This window comes from Fistularia commersonii, chromosome 5 (genome assembly GCF_037954325.1).
Source record: "Fistularia commersonii isolate RoL2024-O1a breed Wild chromosome 5, RoL_Fcom_v1.0, whole genome shotgun sequence".
Lineage (NCBI taxonomy): Eukaryota > Metazoa > Chordata > Actinopteri > Syngnathiformes > Fistulariidae > Fistularia > Fistularia commersonii.
This window is the reverse complement of record NC_141288.1, coordinates 14,246,212-14,259,762: the sequence shown is the minus strand read 5'-3', so window position 1 is coordinate 14,259,762 and position 13,551 is coordinate 14,246,212. Positions and strand designations below refer to the sequence as shown.

General features: G+C 38.5%; 1 protein-coding gene across 1 annotated transcript in view; it reads left to right on the top strand.

Moving 5' to 3' along the window:
• The window catches only part of syn3 (synapsin III), a 113,198-nt gene that overhangs the window by 38,315 nt on the left and 61,332 nt on the right, over positions 1-13,551 (top strand). The window contains exons 4-6 of the mRNA XM_086146954.1: positions 3,307-3,398; positions 12,764-12,920; positions 13,434-13,523. Of these exons, the coding sequence (XP_086003080.1) occupies positions 3,307-3,398; positions 12,764-12,920; positions 13,434-13,523 (339 nt within the window). The remainder of the gene's footprint in view (positions 1-3,306; positions 3,399-12,763; positions 12,921-13,433; positions 13,524-13,551) is intronic.

The window sequence follows — 13,551 nt, the reverse complement described above, 5'->3', positions numbered from 1 at the left end:
TGAATACTGGATAAAATATTTGGCTCTTCAGCTGCTAAAGAGCCGGCATCCATTAGAAGTATTTTTTTTTCTGCCAGCGGGATTCATGACCTCATTTTTAGAGCACATCTCTCAAGGACTCACTGTTGCTAGGTTACGAAAAACATCCTCTGGCAACTGTTTGCTGTGATTGTCAGCTCAATTGCAGTAGTCAAAGGTGAATACTCTATTAAGTTATCGTTCAGTGTGGGATTGTAAATTTCTGGTTTCTGATTGACAGTTATTGAAAGAATCAGTTTACCTTCTGCCTCTGTTGAAGGTTTTTTTCACCTTTAAGCTGTTGGTTGAAATATAGATCCTTATTTGAGTTACCCCGGATGTACAAGTAATAGATGTTACACTTGTGTCTTTCAGTCACCATGTTAGCGTTCATATTAGCCTTCCCTCTATCAACCCTCTCAGCATCATTAATCTTTATTGTTTACACCTTTTGCTGGATTTTACAGGAACTCCCTCAAGATAATTGTGGCAGTGAGTGACAGTGAGTGTAGCATCACTGTGTTTTTAACTGTATGAAACCCTTTGTGTAGTTACATTATGCAAGCACAAGATCCTTACCTCACTTCTGTGTAATGTAATGCCGTAACAGTATTTTGGCATAGTGGTGCAGGGTGTGCACTCCTGCCTCACAGTAAAAAGGGTCCCGGTTGGAATCTGACAGGGGTTTTTCTGTGTGAAGTTTGAATGTTCTCCACCCGTTCCTGTGAATGTTTACTCGGGGCTCTTCACTTTCCTTTCATAGTAGGAAGGCATACAGTAGATTAACTAAACACTCTCTAGCCGTGTGCCACAGAGTTAATGATTGTATGTTCCAATATGTGGCCATGTGGTCACTGGTAACTGGTCTGAGTAAAACACACCGTATTGTCTAACATCAATTAAGATTGGATGCAGCCCCCTGCTTGAGATATTCTTTTGTTGTTGAGCAAGAATCCCTCTGTGAGGACACCATCATTATATGACAGACAAAATGCTAATTTCAGGACATTTCTCAAAGTCAAACAGGAACTTACACTTGAATTAGTTTCTTGACTAGAGTCACCTCCATGGTCATATTAAGGAAAATTAAATTGGATTTCTTTGCGGCTTAACTTTCCACTAAGTCTGTTCCCAGAAGTTGACCGTCTTGTCCTCCCTCTTTTCAAGGGAGGTTTGTTTGAGTCATAAGGTAGCCCAGCTATAGCTTTTCTCAAGCTTCTGTGTGCGGAAGGTGAGAATAACTTTACTCGCCTCCTCTATAACTCTGCCACTCTGATACTTTTTCTGTGAAACTGAACATGTGATGTGAGGAAAAACTAAAAGTAAATTTTGTGCTTGGAATTTTTTTGTGGATTCAATTCCTGAGAAGATATGTCTTTAATTATCGCCCTCATCACATACAAAAGCCCTGAAGTGAGGACATTTATGTAACCCACCTAAAGGCCATTAGGAGTACAGGTTGAGTTATTCAATAGAATGAATGAAGAAAGGAAGGAAGCCTATGTGCAGAAATAGTCAGCGTATTAAGTTATAATTCAAGTAAAATTGTGCTTTCATATGTTGATTTCTGATTAAAAAAAACAAACCAGTGGTACAGAAAGAGGTAGCGAAGGCAAAACAAAGGGCAATGACCTGTATGCTCGGTTGGATAGTAAGGAGGGTAAGTGATCTACACAGGTTGGCGAAAGAGAGATAATGATGGAAAGGATGTACAAAGGATGATTAAGGATAGATTAAGGATAGAGAGGGAAATGTATTGACTGATGCTAGAAGAGTTATGGGAAGATGAAAAGAGTACTTTGAAGAGCTAATGAATATGGAAAATGAAAGAGAGGCAAGGGTAGAAGAGGTGACTACTGTAGACCACAAAGTAGCACGAATTAGTAAAAGTGAAGTGAGGAAGGCATTGAGGAGTGGAAAGGCAGTTGGTCCTGATGATATATGGAATGGAGACCGAAGTGTGATGGTGCCCACTTTTAAGAATAAGGGGGGATGTGCAGAATTACAGCAATACTAGAGGTATAAAGTTGATGAGCCATACAATGAAGTTATGGAAAAGAGTAGTGGAAACTTGACTGAGAGCAGAAGTCAGCATTTGTGAACAGCAGTATGGCTTCATGCCTAGAAAGAGTACTACAGATGCAATATTTGCTTTGAGAATACTAATAGCGAAGTACAGAGAAGGCCAGAGGGAGCTGCATTGTGTTTTTTGTAGACCCAGAAAAAGCATATGACAGGGTGCCAAGAGAGGAACTCTGGTATTGTATGAGGAAATCAGGAGCGGCAGAGAAGTATGTTAGACTGATGCAGGACATGAATGCTGGCAGTGAGGCAGTGGTGCGGTGTGCTGTAGGGGTCACAGAGAAGGTCAAGGTGGAGGTGGAACTCCATCAGGGATCAGCTCTTTGCCCCTTCTTGTTTGCAGTTGTGATGGACAAGCTGACTGATAATGTTAGACAGGACTCTCCATTGACCATGATGTTTGCAGATGACATTGTGATCTGTAATGAGAGCAGGGAACAGGTTTAGGAAAATGCAAAACGGTGGAGGTATGTGCTTGAAAGAAGAGGAATGAAGGTTAGTCGCAGCAAGACAGAATATATGTGTGTGAATGAGAGGAACCTGGGTGGAACAGTGAGGCTCAGGGAGTTGAGATCAAGAAGTTGGAGGATTTCAGGTACTCTTCGTTAACAGTCTAGAGCAACAAAGAGTGTGGAAAAGAGGTGAAGAGACTAGTTCGAGCAGGTTGGAATGAGTGGAAAAAACGGTTAGGGGTACTATGCAATAGAGGAGTATCAGCCAGAATCAAAGGAAACATGTACAAGACAGTGGTGAGACCAGCAATGCGGTACGGCCTAGAAACAAATTATACAAATAAATGGGGATGAACTTAGATAAGTAGTTAGAAATCATGGTATCTATAACTGCAGAGAACACAGTTTTAGCAATACCAACTACTTTTTTGTTCTGTCTTTAATCTTCAATGCAACATAATGCTAAGTATTCCAGCCATATCAGTGTCACTAGCCAAATAAAGACTCTTACAACCTTTAATTAAACCCCTTCAAAGGTCTTCCTACACACAAATTGTCATATGAACATTTACACTAAGAGAAACTGCAGACGTCAAATGACGACAGGGTGGCGACTGTTGAAACTTTGGTGTTTATTTCAAAGAAAAACTTGGGAGGATCTGTTTCAGACATTTGCTGCATAAGTACTTGAAATTATATGTTTATTTTAAATATAAACACCTGAGGTGTTTATTTTCTTCCATGTATTCCCCAGGCGGAGTTCTCAGAGATCAACTTGGCCTCCTATGTCAACTCAGGATGCATGGTGGACATGCAGGTGAACAAGGCTGGAACCAAAATGGTCAGGTAGGACACACATATCTTTCAATGACACAGCACGGGGCAGAAGGCAGAGCAATTGTCTTTGGAACTGAATGTTCCTGGTTCGATTCCAGGTGTGTTGAAGGGTTGTTAAGCAAGACGTGTTGAGCAAGACATTCCCAACTGCTCCGCACAGCCTACTGCTTATGGTCCATCCATGATGGGTTAATTGCAGAAATGAATTTCCCCATGAAGGATTAGTAAAGGATAAATTATTATTATCATTTATCTGTCTCATTGAGCCTACAAAACATTGGTAGAACGTATTTGTGTATGTTGCATTTGTAGTCAATTGTGGTAGTTTAAAAAAATCAAAACACTAAACAGACAGCCTATCCACTTACTCCCTTAGTGGGAAACCTCAATGACAGTGATTTAAGAACATTTTGAAATAAGGAAAAACCTTTGTAGCATTAGGATTTTATTCCAAACTCATTTTGTTTCTGCAGTTGTTTACTACCAAAGGCTTTGATTAGAGTACTCTCCTTTTCATGAACGTGGAGTAAAAATAAAAATAAACACCTTTACATGACCTGTGACTAACAACAAAAGATAAATTAGCAAGTGATTTAAATGAGATAAGGGTTTATTAAAAGTGGAAAATAAAGGACAATTACACAGTACACAGAATACATTAAATACATGTAAATCCATTAAAAAACATAAATGAAACCAAGTGTATGTGGCTGTACACTGTTAATGTAAATAGGTATATATGATATGGAACTCTTGACAATCTTGAATTTAAAAAAGGGGTGTATTTGGAGGTCTTTAGTCAGATTTTCCCTTAGGGTGTAATGAAATGCAATCTAACCATCTTTATTTTAAGCTGTAGGTCACAAGCTCACTAAATCTAAGAGCGCTACCAATTCTTCATACTGTAAATGTATCGGATACACAATTCATGGATTTATAGAGGAGAGTAGTAGCACTTTAAATTTTTGCTCTGAAATGAGCTGAAGGCCAGTCCTCCGATGTTAAATTTGGTGGATTGGATTTCATTGTTGTGGACTTTTAAAAAAGTGAATGAATAACAGCCTATCTGTTTGTGCATTAAGTCTCTGACATCTTGTAAAATTAACCCTTTAGATTTTTTGTCTGTCTATCTGAGTATCACCTGCATAGTAGGCAATCAATGTTTTTGTTTTGTAGAATTTGGACTAAAGGAAGTAGTCAGAAAAATTATGGAAAAGTGTCTTTTGAAGAGATTTTCTGGGGCATCAAACCAGATTGATCAGAATCAGATTACAATATGACCATAATGACTTTAAGTGATATAATTTTTTGTATTGGTTATTACATTTTGTGAAATGTGATATCCATGTAAGCTGAGATATTTTTTATTTACATTCCTTTCTTTCGAATGCTGGACCCTTTTAAACGAACCATTAGCCATACTGCAATGGTTGATTGGGACTCTCATCTTGTCCCTCTTCAAATAAACAAATACAACAAGCGTTTATACACATTCTGACAATGTTCCATGTTTTCCAATGTTTTGAACACAATTAGATATAATTTAATGTACCAATACTATTAAAAACTGTTAAAATCTGCAATCAGTGTCAACAAGAGCATGAATCAAAGAGGGAGCATATATATATTTTCATTTAAGTTTTCTTTTTCTCTTTCATATAATATATGACCAACAGGATATGAAAAAAATGACAGCATACTATGCCTGTCTGCTCTTATTTATATTTTCCATAAATTGAATTCAGGTTTTATTTTTATTTTATTTGTATTTATTTATTCTGGGGAGGCTTTGTCAGAATCTCATTGTCTTCCGATTCTGCTTTCATGATATCAGCCCATTTGTTGTTTGTTTATTATCGTATTCATCTGTGAATTTTTAAACCTAATTTGTACGTGAAGCTGTCCACAAGTGAAATTGTTTGCAGTCTGTTAGTAAAATAAATATACAATTTTGTGTGATTAGAGCATCTAAAGTAATATTGTAGTGTGTTAAAGTTATAAATTTAGTCTCATCACAGTCCAAAATACAAACAATGAATGTAGGAGCACAATCAACAACAAAATTGTATTATCATTTATATATTTAAGAGTAGTCAAACCAATTCTAAGTGGTTTTGAACATAATAAAACAGTTGTAATTGATAAGGATAATCTCACAGAGTAACCATAAAAACCTGTAACTGGGTTGATGCTCATATGTGAGGTGTGAATGGAAGAAAATATGACTTTTGTCCTTTTTATCAGGTTCTAATTTTTATTATAAAGATCTATGTCTTATCTGATTAAAATAAATGAAAAAAAATCTTTCTCAGTGTCAGTAGGGGCCTCAAACTATTAAATGGACTACCAACAGCGGTTGAACATGTGAAGCTGGGTTTTTCAATAGAATCCTCTGTTGTATAAACTCTGGTCAGAGGGAGACTGACGATCAGCTGATGTAAATGGGGCAGATGACGTAATGCTAACTCCATTTGTACTATAAAAGACACTACTGATTTTTCTCACAAAAAAATTACAATTCTGTCTGACATAGGAGCTTTGTTGAAAATGTGTGAAATATGTATGATGTAATCGCTGTAATGAGGCAGAAGACCAACTGGACTCAGTTGGTGCATCTGCTGCATAACCTTCCAAACTGATATTCATAGCACTTTTTAGCTGTAGATGATATTTTTGAAATGAATCCTTCTAGAAAGTGGTTATAAAAGAATGTCCTTTATATGGAAGATTACATGTTTATAAGTTTTGTTAAACAGATTAAACCCTGAACTCGTCTTTGTCAGAAAAGCCATTCAATTAAACACATTCTTTCTATGATAGCAAAGTCGCCAGATAGATGGAACAAAGACCAAACAATAATTTCCCAAGTACAAAAGGGGTGTACTTATTTGTCCTATAATATTTGTGTGTGTATGTGAAAGGTCTTTGAGATATTGCATGGATGACTAAGGCAGTATTAACAGTATGTTTAAAGCAGGTTTCTGCTTTGACACATCTCTCTCAGCTGTTTTGACTTTCGTCGACAGAAATGCTCTCCAGCCTTCTCTGCTGGCTCCAGAACAAAAACAATAGAGCTCTTTTAAGCCCCCCTTGATGTGTTTTATTGGAAATGTCCAAAAGGAGTTATACTATAATCGGGATGGAATATTTTTTGCATCAAAAAAAAACTCTTGATATTTACCTCACATGATTGGTCTGCTGTTTCCACTGTTGGTATACTCCCAGATGTTTCAACAGTGAGTAAACATGGCTCTTATTTAGGACAGCAGATACATGTGAACTTACATAGCAGCCAAGGTTTTTAAATTCCTGATGACCTCCTCAAACATTTCTGTAGATGGCCTTCAGTAAATGACTTGATTCCTGGCTGAGCCATGTGGAAGGCACAACATCGATCCCCAACAAAACCATGCTTACACAGGCTAGCTTATTCACTTCAGAGTTGTAATATTTGTTTGTTTGTTAGTTCGTATATTCATATATTCGTTAATTCTTTGTTTGTATATTCATTTATTTGTTCAATTAAATCCTGAAATCGGCATTGATAGCCTTTAACCACTCTGACAATAAATGAATACATTCACCAATTGGATCTGCTAGATAAAACTTCAAGGTCTGTGTTTGTTCAATGTGAGATACTGGAATGCAAGATGTTGGGCTTCATAGAGGAAGAACCACTCTACTATTCCAGTATTCACTAAAAGGCTAATAGTATGAAATGAAAAAAAAAAAAAAAAAGGGCTGTGAACTCAGAGGGCATGTGGTCTTGACCTTTTCGTCTGAAAAGATTGCTCTCACATCAGCACCACATCAATCAATGAATAAGACTCACTTAGAGATCTTATAAGTATCTTCAATATAAATCCAAAAGTTGGTATTATCATTTCTGTCTTAAACTAATGGGGTGCGTTATTAGTTATTATTTAGCATACACTGAAACCCACAGAGTTGAATTACCGCCCTAAATATAGATCAGTGCATCCTGTTGAGACCTGTTTTTTGGTTAGAGTTTTCCATCTCTTGGATGCTGAATCTTTTGATCCTGGAGGAAACCATCACCGACACTCTGGCCTTCATTGCAGATTTTGAAAAGGAAAAAATAAGCATTTAATGATGTGTTCTCCATCTTCATCTTCTGTTAATGGCCTTTTTTACACATAATAATGATGCAGGGAAAATTAGCAGCAAAAAGTAGGCAGTGCTCCAGGGGATGTGGTAAAGCTTAAATTACCAAAACTGCTTTTTTTTTTTATAGATTGAAGGAAAGTCAGCAACAAAAGTGACTTGAGATGTTACATCCAATGCTTCTGTACCTCCATCGCAGATTAATGCGGATTTTATTCATTTATTTATACATCTTTTATTTTTGATCCTTGAAAATATGAAAATCAGGATATCCTAAAAACTTCTTGACTGATAGTGCAATTTATATATTTGGAGTCAACTGAAAAAAAAATTGTTTTAATGAATTCTCAAGCAGAGGAATAAACTAAAATAAAGACAACACATTTCACAACTGCAAGTTCCTATTCAACAAAGCTCAAATTTGCGCTACCACTACGTGCAACGTGGCATGAACAGCCAAAAGTACAGCGACACAACACACCACAAGGTACAGTAGTTATGACATGTTTTTCTTCGCTGCACTGCTTTAGTCAGCCCTTTGGCTTTTCTGCGTTCTGCAGCCAAAACCTCTGGGGATCTGCTCAGCCTTAAAGTTGCAACACTGGTCTGGCTGGAGGAGAGATTACTGCCGCCAAGAATGATAAGCCACAGAGCAATGGTTTTTGCCTCCACCGCCCTCAGGCCGCCTCTTTTGGTTAATAAAACCTGTTGATTAATTAGTGGCGTATTAACTGTTTGAGTTTGTTTTACCTTTCGGCTCACATGAGTAGTTTTAGCGCACATCAGCTTGTTGATTTTAATGTATACGTGAAGGTAAATCTCATGAGGTTGTTTGTATCTCATCTGTTATCACAACAGCTACTTATGTTGACTTGTGAATAGCACAAGAAGAAAGATGAGGAACCTCCAAGTTAAAACCTTGGAGGTGGTTGAGGTTGAAGTCTTTTAGCACTACAATCATCTGTTCCAAATTCTCTGACAGGGTATCTAAAATATACTGAAATGTAATTTTGGCTAAAGTAATTGACCAAGCAAATGGCAGCGTCATTCCACACCATAGCCCAGCTAAAAAACGTAGCCTCGAAATAATTCTCTAAGTAGTACCAACCTATGGGGTCAACTCCTTGTCACATTCCCCATCATTCTCAGCCTATCATTGGAGGAAGGCAGTCAAATTACATTAGCAGATCCTTGCCTGGATTTCTCTCTCGCTCTTGCCCACTTCCTGTTTAATTATTTGTCCAGAAAGCTCCTGGTTTCAGTCAGACAAGGTCCACTCGTCTTTCTTTTCCTATCTTCGGGATCGTATTCTGATGATTTGCCACTAGGACCACACCGAGACACTTCAGACACAAAAGCAAGCTGTAGCCGTTACAGCCAGTTTTAATCAATTCAAGAGCTGTCTGTCTGGTGCAGCCTCAACACTTAATTCTACAGACAGGTTCATCTTGTTACCAAGCAAATCATTTTCACTTACACGCAATCCCAGTTCAGATGTGCCTTTGAGATTCCTAAGGGTGGCTTCCCTTGAAGGGCACTGGAACGATAATCAAAGCATACATCATCCAGGAGGCCTTTACAACCATTTCTGCTTTTGTAAATGGCTCCGCTAATTCCCTCGAAATGAAAACCACTCTCACCCCCCACCTGCAAGGGGTGATTAGGTACTCTATTGCTCTGGCAGTGCTTTTCTTCATTTCATCCATCTATTATGATGTTGCAAATCCAAATCTGCAATACAATCACTGTAAAGTCACTGCACATCCTTTAATTAGTTTTGGTCGTCATGTTTTCATGTTACACCCTATTCTTCTTGGAATACAACTACAAATATTTTCATTTCTAAAAACATATTATTTTTATTTTTGTTGGAGTTTATCCTTTGTTTTAGACATGACCTTCACCGGTTAGCGTGGTGTTGTGATGAGCACTGGGGTGTGATCACAGCTGGAGGGGCTCCAAACCCCTGGCAGTCTGACTGGGCCACCGCCCAGAATATGGCGCCTCTGCCAGATCTCCCTGGTGCCACCGGGCCCATAGCCACAGCCACAAGTACATCCAGGCCAGGCAACCACGAAATAAAAATTTGCACAGAATTGGATATAAAAAAAAACTACAACCAGAAAATTCTCTAGTCTTAGTTGATCATTGAGGGCCTGTATTTATTAAGCTCATTATGACTCTCAAAAAGTCTGTAATTTTAAACAATGTGAATACTTTCCCTTGCAGAAAGATAGTGAGGTCTTTGACAAAGGACATAGCCATAGCTTTGCTTACAAGTTTCTGGCTCCAGTTCCATCATTGACCGTATTATTTCAAGGAAAGAATTGAGCATTATTTTCCAAGCTTACATAAGACATTTGCAATGCCATATAAATTCCTCTTTGTAATGAGTGCCTGTCCTGCTAGCAAGAGGGCTATTTCTCACTACCGTGCTTGACAAAGATCTGTGTTGGCACAGATCCTTGCATCCTTGTGAATTGTGCTGTGCTGATTCTTGGTATTTGTGGCATTCCCACCAAATTCTTCCTTAATTATCTTTATCACTGCGAGACAGACTAATAGGATGATAGCTTTTGGGACAGTCAAACGGCCTTAGTAAAATTAAATTTGAGCCCATTCACAGCCCAGACGGTCTGTAAGATAAATGCATCTGGAAAATAAATTATATTATGTTTTCATGGTAGTTTGTAGTATACACATGTGTATTGCAATTCCTGGATTTCTGATAATACCTTCAAACAACCCAATATTCATATAAGTAATAGTATAATAAATACTTTCTTTTCACCCTCTTTCACGCTTCGTTTTTCAGTCTGTAACCTTGTATTCCAGATATCAGTGCCTGTTATCAATCTTTACTGCAACACTGATAACTAATTCAAAGGGTGCATTAGCATATCGACCATGAAGTGATTACTCTAGCGCCCCAACATTCTGGATCGTAAAGCATAAAATTTGCTGCTTCACTGTAAACCGTGACTAACAGGGAGCCTTGTTTCGGCGGGATATGTCAGGGTGTAAAGAGAGAAAAGCAAAGTTAATAGGTAACAAACCTTGGTGAAGCTTCGCTGCTGTAGGGCACTGCCTCTATTAACTGCAGCACTGTAAAAAACCCACTGAGCTGAGGGTCTTGTACATCTGGCTTTTCTGCAGTAGTGATAAAGGCAAAGGTGCCGTCCTTCTCTTTTTATGGTTGCGTACAGCAGGCTGGATGCTGGTTGTGTTGCCAAGGGCTTTACTACGTACAATGTGTGTGTGTGTGTGTGTGTGTGTGTGTGTGTGTGTGTGTGTGTGTGTGTGTGTGTGTGTGTGTGTGTGTGTGTGTGTGTGTGTGTGTGTGTGTGTGTGTGTGTGTGTGTGTGTGTGTGTGTGTGTGTGTGTGTGTGTGTGTGTGTGTATATATATATTTTGCAGCATCCAAACTATAAAAAGTCCAAAGTCCAACAATCAAGTTGTTATTGTTATTTATCAGTAATATCAATCTAAACTACTTTTGCTGACATTCTTCGTCACCATTGAGAAGGCTTGATGATGTGGAAAGAGATTTCGTGCTTATCAACGAAAAAAATTGATGTGATAACTCAACAACTGATTTTTTTTTTTTTTTTTTTTTTTGAGCATAAACATTTCCGATGTTCTGTTTACACACTCTTATTTGAGCGGAAATAAACATTTGCTATAGTATTAATGTTGCTATGTGTCAAAATGACTTTCAAAATCATTGAAGTGGCATTTCTTGTATAAAAGCAAAATGGTGATGCTTTTCATATGTAAGCGCACACAAGCAAACAAAATAAAGCATGCATTGTTTCTATCCAGTGATGAAATCTGTGCTCAGCAAAGACAGACTTTGTAGCTCGGCCTGTTATTGGATGTCATACGTTTATTTTAGCACTGATTGACCCTCTAAACGTTTACATTGTGTCGTGTTGACGGGGCCAAACGGAACATCTTTGCTTGTTTAAAGTTGCATGTTTGTCAGAAAACAGCACACTTCTCAAATCAGTGCCTATATTTTGAAGGATCTTGTGTGTCACTTGAATTGTTTGGTTTGGTTCCGGAGCCTCAATAAACCGCTTCAGCCAGTATAAATAGCAGAGACTTTGGTCCACAGCCACTGCGGCTGAGCGCAGCGGCAGGGAGGAACAGCTGTAGTCTCTCTGTCGCCAAGATCGCATCCCTCCTCAGCCATCCTGCCATTCACGTCCTTGCCACCAAACATAAAGCAGCACTTGACAGCTTGGAGCGTGTTCCAGAGCGTGTATTGTTTATCGTGCAACTTGTCCTAATGTGTGCTGCTGTTGGTGCATGCACATACTGGCGGGTACAATTTCTCCTCAATGGTTTCTGCATGGCAAATTTGTTCCAGGAAAAAAAAAAATGCATATACCATATTTGAATACCAGGTACTGCATATAAACATGCAGTTGGTGTAGGAGGTTTATTTGCATTATGTAACCTTTCTATGCTGGTTATGTGTGCTAACGTATAAAATACTCATGACAGGCATTGATGCGCAATACCAGTTAAGATTGTTTCTTGTCAACAGTAAATTGTAGGCCTGTTCAAAGCAGACCTAGAGGTCGCTTGGCCCCGCTCCCAGAGCAATTTGTAAAGAAAGGTTTGGGCCAAATTAATTGGACGGATCATCCAAAAAGATTAAGGTGGTCCGAGGAGCATTTGCTCACCCATTGAGTCTGACACAGCCAGTGAATTATGGAGCTCCTGACTATAAACTCAAGGCCCGGCTACCGTGTGTTAACGTACTGTCAGAGCTGTCATCCTAAGAAAATTCTCCGTTGGAGATTTGACCTGAGAACAACCTGCCTGGAAGTGTTTTCCAGAAAAGCAATTGCTTACATGCTATTTGTTTTCATTGAAATTATTTAATCCTGAAATTAATTAAAAATGAAGGTGCAAAGATGTGAAAGATGAAAAGCTTTAAGACATAAATTTTCACCATGGCTGAGAGCTGTTTTCATGTCAATATCACCTTGATATTTAGGGTTAACTCGCTTAGGATTAACAATTAATTATTTATGTCATCTCTGTGTACATTTGCATTCATTCATTAGTGTCATCTTAAATTTGAAGGCTAATACATTCGAAGACTGCTTTTTGTGTCTCACATTTCAATCCACCTGATCTTCAAGGTCAGTTTATAATCTGACAAACTTTGTGCGATAAGTGTAAATAATCAGGTCAAATTGCAACGACTGGTACATCTCATATCCATTTGACTGCAGGTCCTTCAAACCGGACTTTGTCCTCATTCGCCAGCACGCCTACAGTATGATCCCAGGAGAGGACTACAGGAACCTTGTGATCGGCCTGCACTTTGGCGGCGTCCCAAGCATCAACTCCCTTTTCTCAATCTACAACTTCTGCAGCAAGCCTTGGGTGGTAAGCAATCTTTAACAAATGAATTAATATGTTACTACACAGTTTTAGCAGTCAGCTTCCTCCCTATGATGCAGAATAAAAAGATATCAACTGGGGCGTGACTGGGGCACTGTTTCCTGTGAAAAAAGCTTATGGAATTTAATTCATATAACTCAAAAACATTATTCAAGATACAAAGGTGGGCAAGACTGAGTATGTCTGTGTACGTGCCATGACTACACATACAATATATTGCTATTGCTTTGTGCAATATTACGCAATGTAAGTGAACACATTCAATCACAAGGCCTTTCATGAAAAAGCAACTGCAAATTAATGTTACACAGTCGGAACAGGTGCTGTGTGTTTAATTGTCAGGGAATCTATGAGGGAAGAAAATGATTGAGCCTCCAGAGTTGCACAAGATCCGTCACAAATCATTGTGATTCAAGGATTTATGAGAGTTGCTTCTCAAAGCCTCCCTGTTCCATGTAGGTATGACATCTTGACCGTCTTATTTGTATCTCCTTGCAGTTTTCTCAGATGATTAAGCTCTACCACTCCCTCGGTGCAGAGAAATTTCCCCTGAACGAGCAAACATTCTACCCTAATCACATGCAGATGGTGAGTGCCTCATATATATTTTTATTTT